Source organism: Salvelinus fontinalis, chromosome 39, assembly GCF_029448725.1.
Source record: "Salvelinus fontinalis isolate EN_2023a chromosome 39, ASM2944872v1, whole genome shotgun sequence".
Classification (NCBI taxonomy): Eukaryota; Metazoa; Chordata; class Actinopteri; order Salmoniformes; family Salmonidae; genus Salvelinus; species Salvelinus fontinalis.
Genome location: NC_074703.1, coordinates 19,161,156 through 19,188,920, shown reverse-complemented (window position 1 = coordinate 19,188,920; position 27,765 = coordinate 19,161,156). Strand labels below are relative to the sequence as shown.

Here is a 27,765-nt window from a genome sequence, read left to right as displayed (position 1 = left end):
TCAATAAAAAAAACGAATTGAGTAAACTTATTTGTTCAAGTTTGAGCCTCAAAGCACATCTTCTTTTAACAGTTTGTATGTCTGGTTGTGTTTGTGTTGATGATTTTGTTAAGACATCCAATAAATGGTGAGCGTGGTCGAAATAAAACACTGTCCACCACTGTTATAAAAGTGCATCGTAATACAATATAAATCTTTATTTACCTTAGATATGTTACAATAAATCAACATGTTGAGTATTTCATCAAGGAGTAGATTCAGTAAACCCTATTTGCCCTGAACTCACATTTTCAATCAATTGTAAGGGAACCTTAGATGGTTTATTAAATCCACCCCAAGACCCCCCATTCCGGAGATACAAAAATAAAAGTGCTAAAATCATTTTTTTCTTCATTTTTTTCATGCATTGCTATTTTTAGACTGCAGCTTTGGTAAGCTAATATATGCCATCATCAGACAAGTTCGGTCAATATTCAGAATTAAATGTACATGATTCATTACTGTCTTAAACAGGGTGTGATTTGTGGGGGAGAGGAGAGGCGAGAGAGAGAGAGAGAGGTGGATAGGAGGAAGAGAGAAAGAAAGAGCGCAGGAGAAAATAACCCCCTTCTTTTTGGCTCTCATGGTGTGCTAAGGGGTGTTTCCATTTGAATAAGAAATAAAATGGGCAACAATACCACCACAAACCCTATACAAATCGCACACTGATTATGATAAGAATAATACTATGGAGTTTGGAAAAGTTCTCTGACGGTAGGACCTTCCTGGTATGAAGCAGCGGAGGTAAGGGGTGGTCAGGTCTTGGCTGTTGGGGATGGGCTCCTGATGGACTGAGACCGGCGCCACAGTTTATGCTGTGGAGACCTCAGTCTTGGAGGCTGAAACTGAAGTCTCCTCAATCTGCTTTCCGAACACAGTCTCCATGATGCAGGCGTTAAACTGAGGGAGAAGTAGATGTAGATGACAGACAATGAACATGATGAGGTTGTGTGTCCTGTTCTGACTCACCTCTGATGTGCTTCAGTTCAATGACTGAGTGTGTGTGTGCCACTTTGTTGGGGTATATCTAGGCATTTGGGGGTTATAGACTCACCTGTTTGTTCATGAAGGCATAAATAAGAGGATTGTATACACAGGAGCTTTTAGAGAAGAAAGCAGGGATGGTGACCATGCGGTAGTCTTTGTCATCGCTTGTTGTATAGGCGAAGTACAAGCCTGCCAAGGCGTAGGGGCCGTAACACAGAATGAAGGAGCACACCATCACGATCACCATCCTGGATACTTCCTTTTCTGCCTTCTGGGTGGAAGCTGACTCAGCCTGCGCAGCTGCCACCTACACACACACACACGCGCACACACCGGACAAGCTGGTCACATCTGGGTTCCAAATCATGATTTTACTATACTTTGTTTTCTTTTTTTTTTCACCCAGAAAGCATTGTACTCACAGCCCGTAGTGCTCCCAGCAGCTGGGAGTAGGAGAAGAAGATGATGGACATGGGCATGAGGAAACAGGTAACAATAAGGAATTTGGTGTAGCTGGCACAGTGGTACTCCTCGTTGTTTGTGTACCAGTCAGGTCCACAGGAGCAGCCCAGACCCTCAGGGATATACCTGTAAAACAAACGCAAGTTACTTCTACTAAAGCCCCACACATTGTCTCTCTGCAGGGTTTCCTCCTTGCCTATATCAATCAGTGACTTATCTATCTTGAAAAGCAGCGAGCGATGCAAACGTTGAAGCCAATTAGTGACATTAATTGCTGCTCAGAACCTTACACGTACAGCAAGACGTATACATGTACTTTTAACTAATTTTAGGATATTTTCCATTTTCCCCATTCCCTGTGTGTACAATGTGAACCAAATAGCCTAATAGTAGCCAAATGCAAAGAGTATATATTAATCCAGACTATAACACAGTACAAGATCAAAGTGTTTGTGAGAGGCTGTGGATCAGTACCTGCTCCAGCCGTAGAACGGTGGGGTGGCACATCCGATCCCCATGACCCAGGTGAAGCCGACAGCCGCCAGAGCCTGGTTGTTGTCAAATTTGAAGGTGCCGAAGGGCTTGCAGATGACCACATATCTCTCAAAGGCAAGGACAGCCAGGGACCAAGCTGTCACCAACCCTGAGGAAGAGAGAAGAAGCCATCGCCATGTTAGGAGATATCGAAGACATCGAACACAAGAACAAGTTTGCATGCAAATAATCAGAAGAGTAAAATGAATCGTTAAAGTACGTGTTTTGTTGTTGTTCTTATGATGATGTTTGAATTTACCTGCTATTGAACCCATGCAAGCTTCCATTGCACACAAGGTGTAACCCAGGAAGTAGTATCCTCTCGCGCTAGCAACAAACACTTGACTCACAGAAAACGTCACAAAGATGAAACCTGCTAACGAGACGTTGACCAGGATGTAGTTCAGCGGTTGTCTCAGCTTCTTGTACTTCACTGTCACCACGAGAATTATAAAGTTTAGGGGTGTTCCAGCAAAGAACACAAAGCCCATGAAAGCAGTCTGCAGGTAGAAAGCCCATATTGGGGCCAGGTGATACTGTGGCCCCTCAAATGGGCTGACCTTAGAGATGTTCTCGTACAGATGGAAGTCCTTTCCCATCTTGGCTCCTCTCTGACTCAGACCACTACCTGTCCGTCCCTTAGATGTGAACTATGATGCTGAAAGGCTCCCTTTTATATGACCATAAACCACTTATAACTGATGTCAGGAACAAGCTTCTCCTGCGGATCTTCCTGATCTTGTAGGTGGATGAATAAACTTTAGGATTAAGCTGCCCCCGTGACCATGACCTGCCAGAAGTGACCTTACTTTGTTGGGCGCAGTAATCCATCTTAAAGAGCCAGTGAGAAAGAATACAATTTAGAAGAAGAATTGAACTTATAGCAATTCTTTGTTGGTGGGAACAGTGCTAGGATAGAAAGCATTGCCATACTTCTGGAGTTTGTAATGTATATCACTGTATATCACTGATTTAAGCTAGGCTGTATTGGCTGCTCTTATGAGGTGGTAACTGCCTTATCCAGTTCCTATTAATCCCTGATGGACATTAACCTTCCTCCGAACATAACCTAGGGGGGGAAGGGGATGTGGTGAACAGTGGTAGAAAGAAGAAGCTGACTGGGCAGTGGCACTCACCTCCACAATGTTTGGAATCTCCACTTTAACAATTCATTAATGTTTAGTGTTAATCCATCAACCAATGAATGAATTCATTATAGATTCTAAGCAAACATAGAGAGCCAACATAGAGAGCTTTGCTCTTGTTGTATACCTGTCTACAGTACAGGGAAGCTCTAGCACACTGAGCACTGTGAAAGACTGTTTACGTTTCAACAAATTTTTCAATCTTACATTTACAAGTCACACTGTAAAATTAGAAAGTCTCAAAACACCATGATTGTGTAATGAAACCATGAAAAGTAATGCACGTAAACTGAGATTTGGTGTTTGGAGGGTGTTTGAATGTAAACCCAATGTAAGTGTTGTAGTACACCGAATGTGTTTTAAAACCAAAATGAAGTACTCTGAAACACCTAAAGTGGTTGTTCAACCTTAACATTGGTGTTTTTAAGAGAGTGCTGAGCAAAAAAGACATGTTGGACTTTCAGTGCATGTAAAAGGCAGCACCAAAACACAAAAACTGTGTTTCTCATACAATCAATGGTTTAGAAATGGACATGGTTAATAGCTTATATATTGATTGATGATATGGGACTATGAATAATATTTTTTGTGGAATTCCATCTTTATTTTTTCAATGCTTTATTTAGACAGGTTAGAAACAGGAGGGGCAGTAAGATTGTACATTTTGTTGGAATTTTATCCACTCAACAACACAGCCACACTGTAAGAAATTATTCTGGGTTGAATTGTATGCAAAAATGTATGCAAGTCATGCAGAGTCTATAGTCTAGCAGTAACACTAAGACACCCCTCTCCCCACCGAAGACTGGGGTGTTAAATTCCCTGATCCAACCCTTCAATCTTTTTCTCACACTTTTCGGTATCCCCTCTGTCATTTCATAACTGTCTCAATAAAGTGTAAAAATAACCCCAATATATATATATATTTAATTATGCAGTCGTTTAAATAATTTGTTAATTGAATTTGACCCAAATAATGTAAGATTAAATACAATTTAATGTGTTGCTCAAAATGTAAGTGTCTTTCATGAGGATTACCAGAGAGAACATTTAGTGACTGAACTCATTGGAAGTGGTTTTAATCAGCTTGCATTTTCTATCTTGCCGCTTGACTATGATTGTGGGTAATTCAATTTTTTTTTACTTCATAATTATTTCACACAATGTTGTGTACAAGTTCGATGAAATAAAAGTATATTTTCATATTAGTATTTAGCTTGTTGTGCCATGAGGTGTAATGGATTATGATGAGCGGATATCAAAACCGTTAGACAAATGACGTTCATTGAGGACAGAACCCATTTCCACACTCATGTTAGTAAATGGAAGATGCGAGTGCAGAATTCTCAATTCTTGCTGTTCAACTTCCAGTTACGAATGGTGATGTGAACACTGTGCTTGACAATGCCTGCCAAAATAGCAAATTATTAAATACATAAAATGAAGTGATCTAATTTTGCGCTGGACATAACTCAAAACACCAAAATTATGTTTACAACCTAATTCAGTAGGGCTCTCAGTTCCTAGCAAGGTGTTGCACTACTTTTGATTAAGTGGTGTTAAAATACACCATGTCATGTTTCAAAACATTTCAGGATGATGTGTTTCAATAAAGCTTTGTCTCCTTCAAGTTGGTGGCAGCTCAGTTGCCACTATTTTGGGAATTACAAAGCACTTCATTTGAACAGTGCACATTCAGGTCTAAATTAACCTACTGGTATCAAGATGTAGCTTGCATGGAACAAAAAAGGAGTGCCATATAACGAACAGCAGGTGGGTTAGAGAGGTGGGACAGCAACCTGAGGGTTGACAGTTTGAATTCCCAATTTGTACCAAAAAAATCTGGCCCTTGAGCAAGGCATTTAACCATTAAACTGCTCATTGGTTTTGACGTGGGACAGAGATTACGGTTTAGAGTTCTAGATAAACCTTGATCGGGTGAAAACAGAAAGCTTACAACTAGTTGGCAGCAAGCCAATTATAGCACCATCAGCCCCCAATACACCCCACCCCCTCGTCCATTCCTCCCTCCCTCCCTCACTGGAAAGGGTGTCTAGTACATTTCTGAGAGTTGTAATCAGGTGAATTCTGATCAACATACCTCACTAACAAAGAATATTTTGTTCACTACTGTGATTCTTCTCTGTGCAAGGACATGGATATTCAGAATGTTTTGTCTATTTGTCCTCTTCACGATTTTGTTGCATATGTTGTCTGGTATGGCAGCCGCAGACATTTGATCTGCAAAGTGTCTCAGGCTACTTTCTTCAGTTACTGTTTTTTACTGATAACTCATGAGAGTATGTTGCCTATCGGTGTGTCTGCATTTATTTTACATTTGTTTAATTTCACCTTTATTTAACCAGGTAAGCCAGTTGAGAACAAGTTCTCATTTACAACTGCGACCTGGCCAAGATAAAGCAAAGCAGTGCGACACAAACAACAACACAGAGTTACACATGGAATAAACAAGCGTAAAGTCGATAACACAATAGAAAAAAAGAAAGTCTATATACAGTGTGTGCAAATGGCGTGAGGAGGTAAGGCAATAAATAGGCCATAGTAGCGACACCACCCCACTATGTATCCATGGAAAAGTTTTCCCCCATCTTATTGATTTACTTGATTAACTGTGTGCTATAGTAGTTGGAGTTATTTTTTAAACTCATAAATGGTCATGGCTAACAGGTACAGCTAGCATTAGCTACATAAGATGCTTAGTTTTGTTGTCAGTGGCCCTTCCCCTGAGCTTCATCACATGTGAAACCTTTCTGCCATCCACCTGCTGCCTGTTGCCTGCCATGCATATTAGATTGCATGACATTGGGATCTTAAAATGCCACAATACAGGGATGAGCCTTAATCTGGAAACAGGATTTACCTGAGATGTACCTGGCCAATCCTTCCAATCTCTGCAAACTGCAGGGATGTAACATGGGATTAGGATCAAACTACAGGATCATCCCTTTAGCCATAGATTGTTGGGTCAAATGACTAATTTGAGGAAGGATCAAGGGTGGGTTTACTGGTAAATCTCCCTACTCCTCCTCACGTGCCCCCCGCCCTCCTTTTTATACACTTGCACACAGTCAGCCAATCCTCTTTTCCTTGGGACCTTTCCAAGGAACCTTTTCCTCCTCCATCCTCCTCCTCCGCCCTCCTCTGTCTGTCTCTCATGTCTTTTCAGATCAGTGCTACTCTAGTTAAGTTTGAGGCAGTAGGCACCAGCTAGTTTGATCTAGTTTTGAGCTCGTTTTTGTTTGAAAACCAGAGCTTCTCCCAATTTACCAGCAGAAATAAAGGTATGCTTTTTTCATTTCCAGTATTTTTGTATGGGTGAGTAGGCTTGTTAAACAGGCTGTATTTCAGTTTGGCATTTGGGTATGTCGTTTAATTTGAGGTATATTGATCAGTTTAAGATTTTAGCTTGAAGGAGAAATCTCAGTCGACAATGCTTATTTGACCGAGATTGGATCTTTAGAAAGATTTATATAACTTTTAGCATTAAAAAGTATTTTATATAGTTTGACACTATTGACAAGCTAAACTGTGTTTGTACTGTACAGCAAACCGAAGTGCATGCATTGTGATGACCCTTATCTTGAAGATTTTTTCCCTCAAACTAGGTGAAGATGAAGGAGCACTACAGTCCTTCAAGATACATGGTGAAGAAAAGATGGAGAGCGAGTGAGAGAACGGGTGCAAGAAAAATATCATCCCCAGACTCAGGGTTGTATCATAACCAACCTGTATGGTTTAGAAGTATGGGTATGATACGACCTGGGTTTGGCGGTGGTCTGCTGCTGCCTTCAAACAGAGGATGCTAACACCAATGGCTCTCTATAACTGAGTATTTAGTGTGTGTTTTCTTCCCTTTTACTTTTCCTTTCCGTTTTTCCAAGAGAAGAATGTAATAGCAGCCAAAAGGGAATTGTTTTAACAGCTGTAAAATTGCTTAAAATGACACTCTTGACTTTTGTATTTTGTGAAGTGATCCACAAAATAAACTGAATGGAACGACCCTGGTACTTCTGTCCACTCTGCCCTTGTGAGACCATGGCCAATAGAAATGCATCCATTTGAAAACCCTTAGATTAGCCGTTGTGGGGGTTGGTGACACCAGTGGGATCTACCCAGTACAGCCAGAAGAGGACTGGCCACCCCTTGGAGTCTGGTTCCTCTCTAGGTGTCTTTATAGGTTCCTGCCTTCTAGGGAGTTTTTCTGATCCACTATGCTTCTGCCTCTGTTTGCTTGCTCTTTTGGGTTTTAGCCTGAATATCTGTAAAGCACTTTTTGACAACTGCTGATTTTAAAAGGGATTTATGAAATAAATGTAATCTTGTGAGGGTGGAGTAACAGCATAATGATCCCTAAGGGGATATTATTAACCACACCCTCTTGGTGTGCAAGGCAAGCTAGATCAAGTGCACCTAAGAGTTGCTTTTTTAAAAAAATATAGTGATGCTTTAATCAAAGCTTTCACACACAGGCTTCTAAACACCCATAGTAAATGTAAAACAACACTCCTTATAGAGCAAGTAACAATTAACAAACTTGAGATACACTATATATACAAAAGTATGTGGACAGTCCTTCAAATGAGTGAATTCAGCTATTTCAGCCACACTCGTTGCTGACAGGTGTATAAAATCGAGCACACAGTTATGCAATCTCCATAGACAAACTTTGTCAGTAGAATGGCCTTACTGAAGAGCTTAGTGACTTTCAATGTGGCATCATCATAGGATGCCACCTTTCAAACAAGTCAGTTCGTAAAATTTCTGCCCTGCTAGAGCCCACAGCAATGTTCCAACATCTAGTAGAAAGCCTTACCAGAAGAGTGAAGACTGTTATAAGAGCAAAGGGAAGACCATCTCCATCTTAATGTCCTTGATTTTGGAATGAAATGTTCGATGAGCAGGTGTCCACATACTTTTGGTCATGTAGTGTACTTACACCCATGAAGCATGCCTGTAGTGCCAAGTGTTTTTCTAGCCATGTGACCTGACCAGGGTAAACTTGGGGTCCAATGTTTCCTTTGCATCAGGTTACTCTCCTGCAGTGCAACTATTGACAACTGCTTGGAGGAAGCAAACCTGTAATGAGCCACATTTAAACTTGTTAACCCTCGTAAGGCTACTGGCCCAGACAGCATCCCTAGCCGCGTCCTCAGAGAATGCGCAGACCAGCTGGCTGGAGTGTTTACGGACATATTTAATCACTCCCTATCCCAGTCTGTTGTCCCCATATGCTTCAAGATGGCTACCATTGGTCCTGTACCCAAGAAGGTAAAGATATCTGAACTAAATGACTACTGCCCCGTAGCACTCACTTCTGTCATCATGAAGTGCTTTGAGAGGCTAGTCAAGGATCATATCACCACCACCTTTCCGGCCACCCTAGACCCACTTCAGTTTGCAGACCGCCCCAACAGGTCCACAGATGATGCAATTGCCATCACACTGCACACTGCCCTATCTCATCTGGACAAAAATAATACCGATGTAAGAATGCTGTTCGTTGACTACAGCTCATCATTCAACACCATAGTACCCTCCAAGCTCATCATTAAGCTTGAGGCACAGGGTCTCAACCCCGCCCTGTGCAATTGGATCCTGGATTTTCTGACGGAACGCACCCAGGTGGTGAAGGTAGGAAACAACATCTCCACTTCGCTGACCCTCAACACAGGGGCCCCACAAGGGTGTGTGCTCAGCCCTCTCCTGTACTCCCTGTTCACCCACGACTGAGTGGCCATGCACGCCTCCAACTCAATCATCAAGTTTGCAGACGACACAACAATAGTGGGCTTGATCACCAACAACAACGAGACAGCCTACAGGGAGGAAGTGAGGGCCCTGGGAGTGAGGTGTCAGGAAAACAACCTCTCACTCAACGTCAGCAAAACAAAGGAGATGATGGTGGACTTCAGGAAACAGCAGAAGGAGCACCCCCCTATCCACATCGAAGGGACAGCGGTGGAGAAGGTGAAAAGTTTTAAATTCCTGGGTGTACACATCACAAACTGAAATGGTCCACCCACACAGACAGCGTGGTGAATTAGGCGCAACAGCGCCTCTTCAACCTCAGGAGGGTGAAGAAATTTGGCTTGTCATCCAAAACCCTGACAAACCTTTAAGGATGCACAATCGAGAGCATCCTGTCGGGCTGTATCACAGCCTGGTACGGCAACTGCACTGCCCTCAACCGCAAGGCCAGAGGGTGTTGTGGTCTGCACAACGCATCACCGGGGGCAAACTACCTGCCCTCCATGACACCTACGGCACCCGATGTCACAGGAAGGCCAAGAAATCATCAAGGACAACAACAACTGCCTGTTCACACCGCTATCATCTAGAAGGCGAGGTCAGAACAGGTGCATCAAAGCTGGGACCGAGAGATTGAGAAACAGCTTCTATCTCAAGGCCATCAGACTGCTAAACAGCAATCACTAACTCAGAGAGTCTACTGCCTACATTGAGACCCAATCACTGGGCACTTTAATAAATGGATCACTAGTCACTTTAAACAATGCCACTTTAAATAATGTTTACATATCTTACATTACTCATATCACATGTATATACTGTATTTTATACCATCTACTGCACCTTTCCTATGCCGCTCGGCCATCGCTCATCCACATACTTATATGTACATATTCTCATTCACCCCTTTAGATTTGTATGTATTAGGTAGTTGTTGGGGAATTGTTAGATTACTTGTTAGATATTACTGCACTGTTGGAACTAGAAGCACAAGCATTTTTCTACACTCACATTAACATCTGCTAACCATGTGTATGTGACCAATAACATTTGATTTGATTTTATGTATCTGGTTCATTGCTGTAAGTAGTTTTCAACCTTTTTTGGTTACTATAACCACGTTTCACTCAGTCTGAACGGAAGTACCCCCCTCATGTCCATCTGATAGTTAAGAAAATGTTATTATGCATATTCCCAAACACCTCCTGTGGATAGACCAGGTAGGTACTCCTAGCACAGATTAATAGGTATTTTTGGTACAGGTACCCCAGTTTGAGAACAACTGTTGTAAATCATGCGCTTTGCTGATATCTAGTGGTCTTTCAGTGAATATTGGGGTTCTCTTACAATTTTTTTTTTACATACCGCCTAGCTACATAGTTATACATTGCAACCATGAATTCAATTACATTGATATGGTGTTTCTCGTTTTTACTACTTGTTTTACAATAACAGTAAAATAGACCCATTGTGTCCCTCGAATATGTGAAGTATAGCTTTTAGTTCCTGTATCTGTATTTCTAGACGGGGGCGTTTGTCGGTGACACACACGGGGAACCTGTGTGCGATTGAGATGGCGGTCGGAACAGCGAGCACAACTAACGAATAAATATTACCCGGTCTGAACATAAACTGTGGAACTTGTAGCGCCTTCGCATTTACCCTAAACTGTAACCCGGAACGTAGCATAGCGCTATGGAGAAACCGACAGTCGCACTTGTGTATCAAGCTGTTCAGGCTCTTTATCATGATCCGGACCCCGCCGGCAAAGAGCGAGCCTCTGTGTGGCTGGGGGAGCTACAGAGATCGGTAAGTAAACTTGAGAGATGGGGGGGGACTTGGAATGGGCCTAGAATAAGACATGGCTAGGCAGGTCGTGTGAGGCCGAAAACAAAACATTGCATCAGAATGCGTAATACCGTGGTGATATAAAACCATCTGATTTGTGTATGCTAACCCAAAAACGAATGAATGAGCATAGATTCACACGCTAGCTAGCAACAAACTGCATAGCATTAGCCAGTTAGCTTAGTTAAGCTATTTCGTTAGATAACTAACTAGTTAGCATTAGCCACACAGTTCCCCTTTCTACTACTAGCCCGCTAGTAACTGTCAAATGGAAACGGGGATAAATCCATGGGGGATTTCTCGGTGCAACGAAGATAATGAAGGCAAACAGTAGCTAGTTTTTCTCGCGTGTAGTCAAACAATCCATGGTGTTTGAAAATGCTAGCTAGTTAGCCACACACCAAGTTAACATCCAGTTATTGCTAGCTAGTTGTTTGGTTAACCCTAGCCAACTACAGTAGCTGTCTTTACATAATTAGTAACTCGCGCTAATGACAGCAACGTTAGCCGGTCATAGCACAGGAAGAGCGCGAGGCGAAGGTGGCTACCATGATAGCGTCCAATACTTGCTAGGAAACTTGCTGTTCTAGCCACATATGGCTAAGTAGAGGGGCGTGTTGTCTCGCTAGATAACGGTAGCGGGTTAACGATATTGCCATGTAGGCTTTTGCTTTGAGTTAGTCAGCGAACGTTAACTTGGCTAGTTACACTAACAACTTCCATTTATGTTGATACTGTTGGGTAAATGGTATGTGCCACTTAGTTGTTTGCTGCTGGTTAACGTTAGCCGTTTTATTATTTCCGCATCGGTTTGTTTTTTTTCCTCCCATGGTGCTGCATCGGTCTGGTTTCCGCATATTCATTGGTTACTGCCTTGACTCCTGCAGGAAATGCAATCATTGTCTGTCATCGGACAACAGTGATTGAAATACGGCCCACCTACATGTTGCTGCTACGTATTCCTATCAACTTTAATTTATCACTGTAATAGTTTATATAATAATGGCCTTCCCGCAGGTTGCATTGAGGGTAACTTGATTCAAAAACGCAATTTCTCCCCACTATCATGAAGTTCCCACAGAAAGGCCTCACAAAGTCAAATATTGATTCCCTATGAAAAAAATGCAATGTTGCTTAACACGTTTTTAAACACGTTAGACTGTGACACCAGCAACCTCCTGAGTTTGCTGGCACATGGGGATCTGAACGGTCTAATTTGGGAGAGCAGGAGGCATCTGAGTGATGAGTACTGTATGTGGTCTGTGCTGTCAGCAGCTTTTTCACCCAGGCTGCCAGGACATACTGGACACTGGGGACAAATGGGGAAGGGGCTTTGCTATTAAACTTTACTATATAAATTCTCATACACATTTTACCAGGTTATACTTTACAGTCCTTATACCATACTCCAGAATGTCTAACAGCAGACCAACTGTTGGTTAAGGCAACAAGCCCTCTATGAAGGCAGCTAGCTAAAGACACCTGATGGTGAATGCATAGGAAGGATATCAGATTTGGCCTAGTGTATTTGTAAATAGGCCTACTCCTTTTGGGTCTTTGCGTGAATAGGGTTTAGAAATATTTTGAGTAGGCTGGGATGCAGAACTGAGAATGTAAGCATAGTGATCCATTTACTAGGATGGGCATTTAAAAACATTTTGACTGTTCGAGTACTCACAATTTTTTTCTGAGGTCTCGAATGGGGGAAAAAAATATATAAAAAAATACAATGTTCATATTTTTCCTGTAGGCCTATGCCAACAGTGTGCAACAATGCCTAATTTATGATAACCATTACAGATAACAAATCCTAATTGCTAAATTGCCCCATATATATTGTCCATTTATAGCAAGTTATTGAAACTTTACTATCAAACGGCTATATTATATTGTGGAACAGTCTTCAAAAAGGCAGTAACCTCAGCAGTGGCACTTGCTTGTAGAAGCCTATGGCTGTATAATTGCATAGCCTTGCTTTGTTAATTTAGCAGACAACGCTTATTTCCCGAGACCTTATCACAGTCGACACCTATTTTAAAGTAAAAAAAACATGATGTAACATAACAGAAGCATCTCAAGTCTGCAACGGTTATTCTCAGTGATCATTTGAAACTGGGCTCAATGTGGCTAGTTGAAAGACCTTTTTTTCCTTTTGGGGTTACAAACAATGAGGTGGGGGTTTGTTTTATTTTGGAATAAGTTTTGATTTTCATATTTGCCACTGTAGCAGTTATTACAAAAAGCAATGTTATAAAATATTATATTACATGTCCTGCAAGCAGCAATGTGTGTCCCTCCCACCCTGTTTAGTCAGTTGATTGTTCCTGGGTATCCTTTACAGACCATTTAGCTGTGTAGGCCTGTGTGTGTAAAACTGGCGGGTTTACCAGTATCCCGTTTTTTGACTTACTTGTTTCGGTAACCTTCAAATCAAATTTATTTGTCACATACACATGGTTAGCAGATGTTAATGCGAGTGTAGCGAAATGCTTGTGCTTCTAGTTCAGACCATGCAGTAATATAACCTAACAATTTCACAACAACTACCTTATACACACAAGTGTAAAGGAATGAGTACGAGTAATGTACTGTCTGAATAAAGTGAATGGTGGCGCTAACTTTGCTCCCCGTCTCCCCTCCCCGCAGATGTACGCGTGGGAGATGGCAGACCAGCTCCTCCAGCTGAAACAGGACGTGGAATCTTGTTACTTTGCCGCCCAGACCATGAAGATGAAGATCCAGATGTCGTTCTTTGAGCTCCCCCCAGAGACCCATATCGCCCTCCGAGACTCCCTGCTCTCACACATACAGAGCCTCAAAGACCTCTCCCCCATCATTGTCACCCAGGTAATGGCCGCCTCGCCCTCAATGTAACTTGGAGTAATGCACTTCCCATCCAATTATTGTCCACCCTGTCACAGTGACCACTGAAACTCCAGGATGACTTGGATTTCTGTCTGCAGACTTCATGCGCCTAGAATGCTCTCAAGGAATGTCCCACTGAACATCTAAATGTCCCAAAGGATTACCAAATGCACAATAGAAATCTAGCATTTACCCCAATGTACCACTACAGAGGAGTAGCTGTGGTAATATTGTACTTGTTAAATTGTATGTGGCATTAAGATACTCTAATCCTTACAAGTTCTTCCTGGTTGCTTGTCTCATTTCTCTTGTCCCATTCTCAGCTCGCTCTGGCCATTGCAGACCTCGCCCTACAGATGGCCTCCTGGAAGGGCTGTGTCCACACCCTCATTGAAAAGTAAGACCCCTCCCATTAGCACTCAACCACCCATCTCGGATCACAGCTGTGGATAACAGAATGCAAGATTTACAGGATATTAGACCATTGTAGGTGGTTCTATAAAGTTGAATGCTATTGAAAATAGTTAATGTTGGTATGTTTGAGGTGACATTAAGGTTAAAATACATCTCCTTCAAGTTCATTTTCTCATAACCGACTGCTGCCGTCTCTCCTCCACTCTCCTTGCCCCTCTTTCTCTCTTTGTCTCTCTTTTTTTTCTTCAGGTATAGCAATGACGTCAGCTCCATGACGTTTCTGATAGAGATCCTTACAGTGCTCCCCGAGGAGGTCCACAGCCGCTCCCTACGCATCGGAGCTAATCGCAGGACAGAGATCATCGAGGACCTGGCCTATTACTCCAGTACTGTGGTCACCCTACTGGTGAGAGTTCTATCCATTCCTCTTTCTCTTGCCAACACTCTCACATACTAGCCTATTTTACCCACCTGATTAAGCTGGTCTAAACTAGAGCACCCGCCACCACTCCCCCTTACTGGATAAGCAGACCTCCCGTGGGTTCATCATCTCAATTTAAAACCCTGGGGTGTACAGCCTCATTATCACAATGCTTTTCAACTACTACCACTACCTTAGAGGGACAAACTGAACCACTCACTTTGTAGTATATCTTTCTCTGCAGAATGTCCAAGGTTGACTGTAGATGTTAAGTGTAAGAATGTAGGAGTTGTCCTCCCGAAACGAACAGAAAAGAAACAGAACTATACTGTTTGTTGAGGGTTACCTCAATCAACAATTTGCCTGGAGTCAATATTGATTACACCTGTCGTGACTGTTTTGTTGGGTGAACTTCCTTGTGCATTTGGCTTTGAACACAGCATTGTGGTTTTGATAAGGGTCTGTGTTAGCGCGTGTGTGTGTGTTGTCACTCTGTCTACAGATGACGTGTGTGGAGAAGTCTGGCAGCAATGAGAAAATGCTGATCAAGGTGTTCCGCTGTCTGGGCAGCTGGTTCAACCTGGGAGTCCTGGACAGCAACTTCATGGCCAACAACCAGCTTCTCATGGTCCTTTTCCAAGTGCTGGTATGTCTGTGTCTCGGTCTCTTTCTCTCCCTCTTTGTCTCGCTTTCTCTCATCGCATTTTGGAATCACAAATTAACAGTGCTGGTGACACACTCCCAAAAAACAAACAACTTTTAGGATACTCCCAAAGTCTCTCTCAACATTGTAGCGGCATTTGTTCTTAACCCTTATTTATGCAACAACCACGGGGGGGGGGCGGGGCAATAATTTATGCTGGTTTAGAATGCAAGTCGCTTGTATGCACAGTGCATGGTTTATAGTTTTCAGCCGGAACGTCTCTTTGATGTACTGTTCTCTTTTTTTTGTCTGTCTTGTTTGGCAGCAGAGAGACGAGACGTCCACTAACCTGCACGAGGCCGCGTCTGACTGCGTGTGTTCAGCGCTGTACGCCATCGAGAACGTGGACACGCACATGCCCCTGGCCCTGCAGCTCTTCCAGGGCGTCCTCACGCTGGAGACAGCCTATCACATGGCCGTGGCACGGGAGGACCTCGACAAGTACAAACACGCTACTCCCCTTTTCATACGTACACCAAGATCACCTATCCAATCACCACACCCCTTCCTGCCCCAAACCTATCCCTCTCCATTGCTCTTGATGTTGAGCTCTTCTGTCTCTTCTCTGCTGTCCTCTGTGTGGAAGAAAATAATTATAACTTTTATCTACAACTCTCTCCTTCTCCTTTTGTTCTCAGAGTGTTGAATTACTGTAGGATCTTCACTGAGTTGTGTGAGACGTTTCTGGAGACGACAGTCAGGAGTCCAGGCCAGGGCATGGGAGACCTGCGGACACTTGAGCTACTGCTCATCTGTGCAGGACACCCTCAATATGAGGTAAATGACACACACACACACGCTCGTGCGCACACACTCTGTTGCTTTGGGTGGATTTCAAGTGTGTGCGTTCTCTTCTGGTTCATCTCAGGTCGTGGAGATCTCCTTTAACTTCTGGTATCGTCTGGGAGAGAACCTGTATAAGACCAACGACCCTGCCCTCCACGGCATCTTCAGACCCTATATCCAGAGACTGCTGCACGGCCTGGCCCGCCACTGCCAACTAGACCCCGACCACGTAAGGACCACCCGCCACATGACAAGGAGTCCTTAACCAACTCCAGTGATGCCGACCGTACTCCCCAATACTCTTCTTGTGTCATATCTGATTGTAGAATCCCATAGCCATGTGCATCTAATTTAGTAGTTCAGTACATCATTTAACTTTGACAGCACTATATCATTCATTCACGGTCTCCACTTCTGTGTTGATCCACAGGAGGGCATCCCAGAAGACACTGATGACTTTGGGGAGTTCAGGATGAGGGTGTCTGATCTTGTGAAGGATGTCATTTTCCTTGTGGGCTCCATGGAATGTTTCTCCCAGGTAGCTACCTTTTTTGGAAATTACAAGTTCAAATGACGTCATTAAGATGACAAACTATACCGACTTCCTTCTCTCTTTTTTTCTTTTTCTCTCTCACCCTTCCTCCCTCTTGCTCTCTCAGTTGTACTCTACTCTAAAAGAAGGGAACCCTCCCTGGGAGGTGACCGAGGCTGTTCTCTTCATCATGGCCGCCATCGCCAAGAGTGTAGACCCGTGAGTGTCCTCTTCGTTCTGTTAATGAGTAATAATGTGCGGCGACTAAATCGCTTCCCGTGTAGAATGTGTACATGTGCTACTTGTTGATTTGTATATCCTTCCACCAAGGTGTTTGTGTGACATGCTTTCCCCCCTGTCAGTGAGAACAACCCCACTCTGACAGAGGTGTTGGAGCAGGTGGTGCTGCTGCCAGAGACTGTCCATATCGCCGTGCGCTACACCAGCATTGAGCTGGTGGGGGAGATGAGCGAAGTCGTTGACCGCAACCCGCGGTTCCTAGGTAGGTTCAGTCGTCACGTTACGGTCAATATCTTAGCTCGGGTCCTGAGTGATTTTGAGTTCATCGATTTTTGAGGTTCATCTTCATGTGCCCCTTGTTTTGAGCACATCTCTATTTCCTTGTCATTTTTCTTTCGTTATTTTTCCATTCCTTGTTCCTTCCTGTGTCAAATGCCTGTCGCTCTGTTTTGTTATGTCCCTGCTGTGTTACGAATGCGCGCCTCTGTCTGTGCGCCTCTGTCGGCTGTATACTCTGGATGTGTGCATGACCTTAGCCCCGCTCTATGTCTCAGACCCCGTGCTGAACTACCTGATGAAGGGCCTGAGGGAGAAGACCCTGGCTTCCGTGGCGGCCAAGGCCATCCATAACATCTGCTCTGTGTGTCGGGACCATATGGCCCAGCACTTCCAGGGCCTGCTGGACATCGCGCGTGCCCTCGACTCCTTCGCCCTGACGACCGAAGCCGCCGTAGGCCTCCTCAAAGGTAACCTTATGCCACCCGTATTTTTTTACATCATTTTTATGGTGTAGATAGAAGCCACAATCTGTCAGTGTAATTGTCTGTATTTTCAATCCCCCACTTTTTTTTGGTATGTATATTTTCCCCTAACACTACCACCCCGCCCCTAATTGTAGTAAACTAATGGACAACAATACTTAGGCTTCTACTTCCAGCTTAAACATACTGTTAACCTTTTACGGACACAATATATTTTACATGACTTATCTTTTGTTTGTTTTTTTAGTCCCATCCTTCAGCTACCCTCAACCCCTCCCATCTATCTCTGAAGATCATCCCGTTTTGATATCTAGTTGCCATATATACACTTACATACAGTACCAGTCAAAAGTTTGGACACCTACTCATTCAAGGGGTTTTATTTTTACTATTTTCTACATTGTAGAATAATAGTGAAGACATCAAAACTATGAAATATGTGTTCTGTCTTTTCTGGTGGATTAAACTGAAATTGAAACCAGCTTTCTATGTCTTGTTTTAAAAAATATCCGAAAGTGTGAAGTTGAATTCTGAATGAAGATAAAAAGGTCATTCTTGAACACTGGGTGAGCCATTCTTACTAATCTGCTAGAGAACCAGTTCGGATATAAGTATAGATTTTGTATGCCTTAAGTGAGAGGTCCAATGCTTTAATATTTAGTCATTTCTGCCTTCCTAATTCATATTTATTTATATAAATAGGCCCGTTCCAAATGAAGTGGAATAATAAAAAAAGTAATTGAGTGTAGGTAGGGCCACGAGTAAAAAGGTAAATTGGGATATGACTAAATAATTAATCGGGTGTTTTTATATATATTTTTTTCTCCTCAAATAGACAGGTGTTGTCCTTTCCATGGTAGCAAGATCTTCTCTAATTTGGGTAACTTTCTATTGTAGTGAGAGAATTTATTTCTTTTGGGATATGAATACAGAGTATTTCCACTTCACCGTCGGACCATTTTATTGGTAAAATACACACTAATGTTAAAGTTGTATTTAATGTTTTTAATATGGTGCATTTAATCCAGCGAGGTTCGAAAAAGATTCAAAAATCGAATAAAATTGTGTTTGTTACATTTGCCGAATAAAACAGGTGTGAAATGCTTACTTACAAGCCCTTATCAAACAATGTAGTTTAAGAAAAAATATCAATATAACAAATGAATTAAGGAGCATCAATAAAATAACAGTAATGATACTATATATACAGGGGGTTCCGGTACAGAGTTAATGTGCAGGGGCACCGGTTAGTCGAGGTAAAATGTAGGTAGAGGTAAAGTGACACTGCAGGGATCGAGTAGCAGCCGTGTAAAGATGGGGTGGGGAAAATGCAAATAGTCTGGGTAGCCATTTGATTAGATGTTAAGGAGTCTTATGGCTTGGGTGTAGAAGCCTTTTTGACCTAGACGTGGCGCTCCTGTACCTCTTATCGTGCGGTAGCAGAGAGAAAAGTCTATGACTAGGGTGGCTGGAGACCATGGCAATTTTTTAGGGCCTTCCTCTGACACTGTCTGGTATAGAGGTCCTGGATGGCAGGAAGCTTGGCCCCAGTGATGTACCCTCTGTAGTGCCTTGTGGTTGGAGGTTGTGCAGGTGATGCAACCAGTCAGGGTGCTCTCTGGTGCAGCTGTATAACTTTTTGAGGACCCATGCCAAATCTTTTCAGTCTCCTGAGGGGTAAAATGGGTTTTTGTGCCCTCTTCACTACTGTCTTGGTGTGTTTTGGACCAAGATAGTTTGTTTGTGATGTGGACGCCAAGAAACTTGAAGCTCTCAACCTGCTCCACTACAGCCCCATCGACGAGAATTGCCCATTTTTAAAAGAACATGAATCGTCAGCGTACCATGACACCTTTCTGCTCCGCTCTTTCTCTATTCTGTCTCTCACTTTCAATCTCTTGTTTTATGAATGTGTCTCAATTGCTGGTCCATATCTGTCAGCAATTTGTTCATTCTGAACTGTGGCTCGACGTTCCGTTTGTCTTTTTGTTTGATTGCCTACTGAGGTTGATTTGTATTAAACAGCGGTGTTGCTCTGTCACCGTGGTAATGCTGGTTGTTTTACCTTGCAGGTACAGCCCTGGTCCTGGCTCGCCTGCCCCTGGAGAAGATCGCCGAGTGTTTGAGTGACCTGTGTGCTGTGCAGGTCATGGCCCTCAAAAAGGTGTGTGGTGTTCTGCCGTTTGGTTGTTGGTTGTGTGTATGAGGAACCTTAGTAGAATTGTGTAACACTATTGTAGTGTTGCACAATTCTACGAACGGTTTTGTGGATTGGGTATTTGTGGGATACCAACAGGTTTGCTTATTTGTCTCTTATCTTCAGCTTCTCTCTCAGGACCCCGGGAATGGGAAAGCTGCTGACCCCACTGTCTGGCTGGACAGACTAGCAGTCATCTTCCGGTACGCTCAACCCATTTATAACACATTATACTATATATATCCTGGTTGCACAGGTCATGACCTGTCTTATGTAGCTATACAGATATGATGATTTGGGTTGGTTGTTTAATATTTTAAGCAGAAATGTTCAACTTAATGTTTTTTTTGTTTTTTTCCCCCCCAGACACACAAACCCCATCGTAGAGAATGGACAGACACACCCATGTCAGAAAGTTATCCAGGAGGTAAGCAACTGTCAGTTTTTTCACCCTCTAGATTTTTATATCAATTTTTGTTGTTGTATTTGGACAAAGCTACCATTGCATACGACCTGCTTTGTTCAACCCATTAATTGGACTGTGTTTTAACGGGGCTCAAATAGGGCAATTTTGGTGCTCCTCTCACCTGCAGATTTTAACTTCAACTTGGGTCCATGATTGAGTACAGTCATTCCCAGCAGCTTCTCAGGGTAAATCTATATTGGGTGTTTCCTTGGTTCTCTGTAGATCTGGCCGGTCCTATCAGAGACTCTGAACACACACCAGGCTGATAACCGCATCGTGGAACGCTGCTGTCGCTGCCTGCGGTTTGCTGTGCGCTGCGTGGGCAAGGGCTCTGCCTCTCTACTACAGCCACTCGTCACACAGGTGCGTGTCCCTGTGTTTGGTTCACGATACGCCCCATATACAGATGGATAAGTCTTGGATGGCGTCTGTTATTTGTGTATACAAAATCCTTTGCCACCGGGTGCTTGTTGAGCCCAGGGCAGCTGGTGACTGACAGTTAGGCTGATTGTACAGTATAGGGTTGCAACTTTTCCAAACTCCTGGGTTGAAGGATCCCCCGGCTTTCTGATTATTCTCTCTTGAATCTAGATTTCTGGGAATTTGTGAAGTTACTGGAATTTTTTACCCTGGTATAGGTCCTTAATATAATGTGTGTGTTTCAGATGGTCAGTGGAACTTAACATTAACGCTTGTCTGCTTTCCCGGGGAAAGTAAAAAAAAACAAACAAAAAAAAAACATCACTATCAAACGATTGGGTTATTTCGATCAAAATTTGATTACTGTCATCCGGATACGATGTTTTGCTCACTGTCCTCCCAATCTCTGCAGAGACGTCGGAGTACTCTATAATTATTGTAGGCCTGCACTGACACGCAAAGTTGTCTTTCAATCATGCAGTCGCGAGGTGTGTTTTTGAGATCATAGCGAGCCGCGTTAGAACATTTGTTGATGATAATTGCTAGTGAGCTATTTGCCCAGTTATAGCAAATGTTTGGTCAGTAACAAGAAGCCTGGTAAAGTAATGGTGTCTGTCAGCTGTGTGCCAGTTTCCGGATGAGGGAGGGAGGGAGGGAGGGAGAGCGAGACGGAGAGGGACATTTGCGCAGCAGGTAAAATAATGATATGCAAAAGACAGACTCGATAACCAGCCAAACTATACAATGTTTTGAATTTCAATCTCGCTAGTTAACCATATTAACTATTAGCATGCATTAAATGGCATGTCTGACGTTCTAAAATAACTTTCCACCGGCAATTCGGTATAACCGCAAATGGCCAACACGCATTTGATATGGGTGCGCAGTTGATGAAACCAATACTGCGTACTCCAGTTGTAAAACCGTCTCGCGCTCAAAATTGTCTAGGATTCTCCTCTGTTCAATAATAACAACTATTCTTAGAATAGCCTAATTAACAAGTAACTCCTATGCTGTCAAGATCTCCCCTGAACACTAAATAATTTAACCTTACAAATAGATCAACTTCTAAATGTTCTACCTCGCCCACCTTAACCATTTAATCCCTGGTTCATTGAATGAGGGAATTATTTTATAAAGACAAAGTATTTGATTGTAATGTTGCTGAGTGGCCAACCCTCATCCAGGAGAACTACTGGGTGTGCAGGATTTTGCTCCTTCCCTGTTCGAACACACCACATTGCTCAACAGGTCCTTGATAAGCTGACTGGTGTGTTTGAGCAGGGTTGGATCAAAATCCCGCACACCCAGTAGTTCTCCAGATGGAGGGTTGACGGACCATGTGTTTTATCCAGTAGCTTATCAGTCCAGTATTTTTACTTTGTGGGGGATGCTCAAGGCCCAACCGTAGGAGATATAATACATGGGATCAGAGACCAGCAGCATTCCATTGTCAACACCAGTGATTTACAATGAATGTTATTTTGTGAAGTGGTTCCTTGCATTATACAACAATTTTCAGGAAACTTTTTGGCTCTTGTGTTATTTTTTTGTGTGGAGGGGGAGGGGGGGACAGGTAAAAAGTCAGTCACAAAAGTTTGTGTCAAGCCCTGGTCAGTGTGTATCAGGTGTAAAAATGTGTGTATCAGGTGTAAAGATGTTGTGTTTCAGATGGTCAGTGTGTATCAGGTGTAAAGATGTTGTGTTTCAGATGGTCAGTGTGTATCAGGTGTATCCCCACTCCTGCTTCCTGTATCTGGGCAGCATCCTAGTGGATGAGTACGGCATGGAGGAGGGCTGCAGACAAGGTCTACTGGACATGCTACAGGTAGGGGACGCACACCACTTTCATAGCAACTCATAGTTCACTAGAGTGGCAGTGGAACTCTGGTTGTTATTGGTTTTGACCTGACTTTGTCCCATCTCTTTACCCGTAGGCTCTTTGTATGCCCACCTTCCAGCTATTGGAGCAGACCAACGGCCTCCGTAACCACCCAGACACAGTAGATGACCTCTTCAGACTCGCCACCAGGTATAATCAACTGGAACACAGTTCAAACTGTTGCTCCTCTCCCTCGAAATAATAAGTTCACTTACTTTCAATGGGTCTTGTCTGAGTGGCAGGAATGAAACCTAACCATTGCTGGGGACCTGACATAGGCGTACTTGTTTTACAGCGTTCAGGTTATAAAGAAGATTCTCTCTCTCTCTCTGACACGTCTGTCTCTCTCGCTTCTTCTCTCTGCAGGTTTGTCCAGCGTAGTCCCGTCACCCTGCTCAGCAGTGGCATCATCGTCCACATCATCCAGTGTGCCATCGCGGCCACCACACTGGACCACCGGGACGCCAACTGCAGCGTCATGAAGTTTGTCAGAGACCTCATCCACACGGGCGTCAGCAACGACGTGAGTCAGCCCAACAGTCAATCTATTTCAAGTCAGTTTGTTTGACGTCTCGTGTTGCAGAATGCACAGAATCCCTGATCTACAAATATATTTGTATCCCAAATTATTCCTTATGTCATCAAGATTAGCAAATCTGTGCCTCACCTTGCTCAAACTGGTCCCCTCACACATGGGGATTCACTGTTTGACGATCAATCAAGTCTCCTCTGAATAACAACAGTCAGTCAGATTGTCATGTTCCCCCCCCCCCCCCCCCCCCCCCCCCCCCGTTTCAGCACGAGGATGACTTTGAGCTGCGGAAGCAGCTAATAGGCCAGGCCATGGGGCAGCACGGGCAGCAGTTGGTCACCCAGCTCATGCACACATGCTGCTTCTGCCTGCCGCCTTACACACTCCCCGATGTGGCTGAGGTGCTCTGGGAGATCATGGTGTTCGACAGGCCGGTGAGTCTCTCACACGTACATTACCTCACACACACACACTTAGCTCTTTCGGTTCTGACAGTACTCGTACAATAGATATGCAGTTGAATGTACACATACACTGGTGTCTTCAACAGGTGCTCGCTGTCATACCACAAGATGGCGATAAGAGAACATCTTTCAACAGGGACCACAATTCATATTCACACACTCTTCCAATGACATTGGCATGACAGCACTTTCACTCATGAGATAAGTGTTGTGGTGCTTCAATTGCATTGCGTCCTGATGTGCGTTTGATGTTTAACGTTGCGGATACGTTTTCTAGACGTTCTGCCGCTGGCTGGAGAATGCGCTGAAGGGGCTTCCTAAAGAGACGTCAGGCGGGGCGGTGACCGTCACACACAAACAGCTCACAGACTTCCACAAGCAGGTCACCAGGTGAGCATATCACAACCATGCTCCTTCCATTCTTCTCAAATGTAATCAGGTACATTCCTTCGTGCCAGAAATGATCTGACTAGCCACATGTTGTCCTCATAGGTTCAGGAGTTATGTCAGGTGAAACTCTGCGTAGTAGTTTCCTCCCTGTCAGCTGTCGATGTTCTGACTCTGGGAAGAGCTCATGTGTCACTGGGCGTGCTCAAACAAGCTGCTCCAGTGGAACGCTGGGAAACCGGAGTAGGGAAACCTCATGGATTCCCTGCCACAAGTTCAAGCTCGCCTAGAAGCGTCCCTGCTCCAGTTGTCCAGCGCTCCTCCCTCCCACGCAGTGTCTCTGAGGGAATGGGTGCTTCAGATAGATGACAGCTAAAATCTGATTTGTCACATTAGCCATATGCAACAGGTGTAGACCTTACACTGAAATGCTTACTTATGACCCCTAACCGACAGTGCGGTTTCAAAAAATACGGATAAGAATAAGAGATCAAAGTAACAAGTAATTAAAGAGGAGCAGTAAAAAAAAATAACAATATATACAGGGGGGTGCGGGGGCACCGGTTAGTTGAGGTAGTAGGTAGAGTTAGAGTGACTATGCATAGATGACAACAGAGAGTGGCAGTGGAGAGGGGAGGGCAATGTGAATAGTCTGGGTAGCCATTTGACTAGATGTTCAGGAGGCTTATGGCTTGTGGGTAGAAGCTGTTCAGAAGCATCTTGGTCCTAGACTTGGCGCTCCAGTACCGCTTGCCGTGCGGTAGCAGAGAGAACAGTCTATGACTAGGGTGGCTGGAGTCTTTGACAATTTTCAGGGCCTTCCTCTGACACCGCCTGGTATAGAGGTCCTGGATGGCAGGAAGCTTGGCCCCAGTGATGTACTGGGCCGTTCGCACTACCCTCTGTAGTGCCTTGTGGTCGGAGGCCGAGCAGTTGCCATACCAGGCAGTGATGCAACCAGTCAGGATGGTGCAGCTGTAGAAACTTTTGAAGATCTGAAGACCCATGCCAAATCTTTTCAGTCTCCTGAGGGGGAATAGGTTTTGTTGTGCTCGCTTCACGGCTGTCATGGTGTGCTTGAACCATGTTAGTTTGTTGGTGACGTGAACACCAAGCAACCTGCTCCACTGCAGCCCTGTCGATGAGAATGGGGCCGTGCTCGGTCCTCTTTTTCCTGTAGTCCACAATCATCTCCTTTGTCTTGATCAAGTTGAGGGAGAGGTTGTCCTGGCACTACACGGCCAGGTCTCTGACCACCTCCCTGTAGGCTGTCTCGTTATTGTCGGTGATCAGGCCTACCACTGTTGTCATCGGTACATTTAATGATGGTGTTGGAGTCGTGCCTGGCCGTGCAGTCAAGAGTGAACAGGAGTACAGGAGGGGACAGCACGCACCCCTGAGGGTCCCTTGTGTTGAGGATCAGCGTGGCGGATTTGTTGTTACCTACCCTTACCACCTGGGGGCGGCCCGTCAGGCAGTCCAGGATCTAGTTGCAGAGGGAGGTGTTTAGTCCCAGGGTCCTTAGCTTATTGATGAGCTTGGAGGACACTATGGTGTTGAATGCTGAGCTGCAGTCAATGAATAGCATTCTCACATAGGTGTTCCTTTTGTCCAGGTGGGAAAGGGCAGTGTGGAGTGCAATAGACTGCATCATCTGTGGATCTGTTGGGGCGGTATGCAAATTGGAGTTGGTCTAGGGTTTCTGGGATGATGGTGTTGATGTGAGCCATGACCAGCCTTTCAAAGCACTTCATGGGTACAGACGTGAGTGCTACGGGTCGGAGGTCATTTAGGCAGGTTACCTTAGTGTTCTTGGGCACAGGCACTATTGTGGTCTGCTTAAAACATGTTGGTATTATAGACTCGGACAGGGAGATGTTGAAAATGTAATTGAAGACACTTGCTAGTTGGTCAGCGCATGCTCGCAGTACACGTCCTGGTAATCCGCCTGGCCCTGCGAATGTTTACCTGTCTAAAGGTGATCAGTCTTCCGGAACAGCTGGTGCTCTCATGCATATTTCAGTGTTATTTGCCTCGATGCGAGCATAGAAGTAGTTTAGCTCGTCCAGTAGGCTGTGCGTCCCTTTTGTAGTCTGTAATGGTTTGCAGGCCCTGCCACATCCGACGAGCGTCAGAGCCGGTGCAGTACGACCCTATCTTAGTCCTGTATTGATGCTTTGCCTGTTTGATGGTTCGTCAGGGGGCATAGCGGGATTTCTTATAAGTTTCCGGTTTAGAGTCCCGCTCCTTGAAAGCGGCAGCTCTAGCCTTTAGCTCAGTGCGGATGTTGCCTGTAATCTATGGTTTCTGGTTGGGGTATGTACGGTCACTGAGGACGACATCATCGATGTACTTATTGAAGCCAATGACATGTGGTGTACTACTCAAAGCCATTGGAAGAATCCCGGAACATATTCCAGTCTGTGCTAGCAAAACAGTCCTGTAGCTGAGCATCTGCTTCATCTGACCACTCTTTTATTGATATACCAGTAGTCACTGGTGCTTCCTGCTTTAATTTGGCTTGTAAGCAGGAATCCGATAGTATTTCTGAGGGAGCACCTTGAGTTCACAGTAGGAGACTTGTGAGACAAACTGCAGGCTAGACATGGGTTCATTTCAGTTCAGATTAATATAAAGTGACCTTGAATAAATGGCAAGCCTGAATGTGTTCAATGACCTTTCTTTTCCGATTTCATTTGAAATAACCTTTACCATGTAAATGCACCACATTAATAACGTTGCCCTTTCTCTCCCTGCCACCCCCTCTTTCTCCATCTGTCCATCTCTCCAGTGCGGAGGAGTGTAAGCAGGTGTGCTGGGCTATCCGGGAGTTCACTAGATTGTTCCGATAGCCACGCCCAAAGAGCTCTGCCAGAACACCAGGTACGGCATCAACCCAGAAACCCAAACAGCCCCCACACTGGGATCTGCAGACTCCTCTCGCTCCATGTCTTTAGATGGTTAAAAAACAACATCTGATCTGATTTACATTGGTAGTGTCAGTAAGATCGCCATTGTTTTTCTTCCTCAGGTTAAATATTTTGGCGAACATTCAGAGGTGACGGCAAAGAGGCTGAAGACCGCAGCAGACGAGAATCTAAAGGGATCTCCTACTGGACAGAAGATGGGCGGGACTTGGCACTGTGGAAAGCCAATCAAGACGCATCGCAAGGATTGGAGTGACAGGGTGAACCCGTAAACGAAACGCGCCTTCGACTTTGGCCGTGTGAGAAGAGACGCCCCCTTTCCGCTCCCCTGCCTCACTGTCGCCACAGTAACAGGTGGCATGAGGGTTGAAAGGGGGCGGGGCAGGAGGGCATGTCCAAGGAGGAACGAGAATTCACCGACTCAAAGAAATGGAATGGGATTAGTTCTGGATCCATCTTCAAAAAGAACAAGAGAAGGGAAGGAAAAAAACAAAGAAAAAAAAAAAACAAAGGATGTGCCTGGTTGCAAATCATAATGCATCAAAAAAAGACTTGTACGTTTTTAAATTGAGAAATGATTTATTTTCATGGATGTGTCTTTAGAACTTTAACATGGTCTTGCTGTCGGTGCCATATAGAAAAAGAAATAGCAAACCCACGATGCCCTTCACAAATTGGTCACCACTGCCTTGTGGAGGAATTTAGGAAATGGTTGAAGGGAATGCTGGGAGATTTGGCGTCACCTTTGACCTTTTTAAACGTGTTGGCTGGAGTTTTACTGTTCTCTATTGCCAGGGAAGGAGAGTTGTGACCGGTCGAGTGGGACTCTGGCAAATAGTATATATTCTTTTTTTTTTTTTTGTGTTCCACCTCTGGCATCGTCCATTCTTGGGGAGGCAGACACCGTCATGTTGTGAACAACAATAAAAACGACAGTGAGGAACAAACGTGCCCTTGTCTGTGTATCATGTTTTAGAGTTTAGA

General features: G+C 44.1%; 3 protein-coding genes across 8 annotated transcripts in view; 2 read left to right on the top strand and 1 right to left on the bottom strand.

Moving 5' to 3' along the window:
• The window catches only part of LOC129838626 (calumenin-A), a 10,956-nt gene extending 10,926 nt beyond the window's left edge, over positions 1 to 30 (top strand). For all 5 annotated transcript variants that reach the window (XM_055905734.1, XM_055905730.1, XM_055905731.1 and 2 more), the window contains exon 7: positions 1 to 30. This exon is cut by the window's left edge and continues 1,202 nt beyond it. The gene's annotated coding sequence lies outside the window, so the exon portion shown is untranslated.
• An 819-nt stretch (positions 31 to 849) lies between these two features.
• opn1sw1 (opsin 1 (cone pigments), short-wave-sensitive 1) lies at positions 850 to 2,621 on the bottom strand. Its single transcript, XM_055905735.1, has 5 exons — positions 2,282 to 2,621; positions 1,963 to 2,131; positions 1,449 to 1,614; positions 1,094 to 1,333; positions 850 to 939 (listed from the first exon to the last, which is right to left on the bottom strand). Exons 1-5 carry the CDS (start codon positions 2,619 to 2,621, stop codon positions 850 to 852), a joined length of 1,005 nt encoding a protein of 334 aa, XP_055761710.1.
• Positions 2,622 to 10,459: 7,838 nt separating this feature from the next.
• Positions 10,460 to 27,729, top strand: LOC129838624 (transportin-3). Of its 2 annotated transcripts, XM_055905727.1 has the most exons (23): positions 10,460 to 10,745; positions 13,431 to 13,631; positions 13,973 to 14,046; positions 14,313 to 14,469; positions 14,987 to 15,130; positions 15,453 to 15,628; positions 15,826 to 15,964; positions 16,056 to 16,202; positions 16,404 to 16,511; positions 16,633 to 16,724; positions 16,868 to 17,007; positions 17,300 to 17,491; positions 19,579 to 19,670; positions 19,830 to 19,906; positions 20,070 to 20,130; positions 20,392 to 20,532; positions 22,301 to 22,417; positions 22,527 to 22,621; positions 22,838 to 22,994; positions 23,270 to 23,437; positions 23,745 to 23,857; positions 26,646 to 26,737; positions 26,886 to 27,729. In XM_055905727.1, exons 1-22 carry the CDS (start codon positions 10,632 to 10,634, stop codon positions 26,704 to 26,706), a joined length of 2,766 nt encoding a protein of 921 aa, XP_055761702.1. In that variant the 5' UTR covers positions 10,460 to 10,631; the 3' UTR covers positions 26,707 to 26,737; positions 26,886 to 27,729. The 2 variants fall into 2 exon arrangements, with proteins under 2 accessions (XP_055761702.1, XP_055761703.1); XM_055905728.1 differs by lacking the exons at positions 23,745 to 23,857; positions 26,646 to 26,737; positions 26,886 to 27,729 and adding an exon at positions 23,554 to 23,738.
• The last annotated feature ends 36 nt before the right edge of the window (positions 27,730 to 27,765 follow it).

What these genes read in the sequence shown, in the direction of transcription:
- LOC129838624 (XM_055905727.1), top strand. Translation starts at nt 10,632, where the DNA reads ATGGAGAAACCGACAGTCGCACTTGTGTATCAAGCTGTTCAGGCTCTT. An exon ending in CCGCAACCCGCGGTTCCTAG is followed by an intron (nt 17,008 to 17,299) that starts GTAGGTTCAGTC and finishes TCTATGTCTCAG; the next exon opens with ACCCCGTGCTGAACTACCTG. An exon ending in GTCTACTGGACATGCTACAG is followed by an intron (nt 22,418 to 22,526) that starts GTAGGGGACGCA and finishes CTTTACCCGTAG; the next exon opens with GCTCTTTGTATGCCCACCTT.
- opn1sw1 (XM_055905735.1), bottom strand. Translation starts at nt 2,621, where the DNA reads ATGGGAAAGGACTTCCATCTGTACGAGAACATCTCTAAGGTCAGCCCA. An exon ending in TTGCATGGGTTCAATAGCAG is followed by an intron (nt 2,132 to 2,281) that starts GTAAATTCAAAC and finishes TCTCTTCCTCAG; the next exon opens with GGTTGGTGACAGCTTGGTCC. An exon ending in TGCTGGGAGCACTACGGGCT is followed by an intron (nt 1,334 to 1,448) that starts GTGAGTACAATG and finishes GTGTGTGTGTAG; the next exon opens with GTGGCAGCTGCGCAGGCTGA.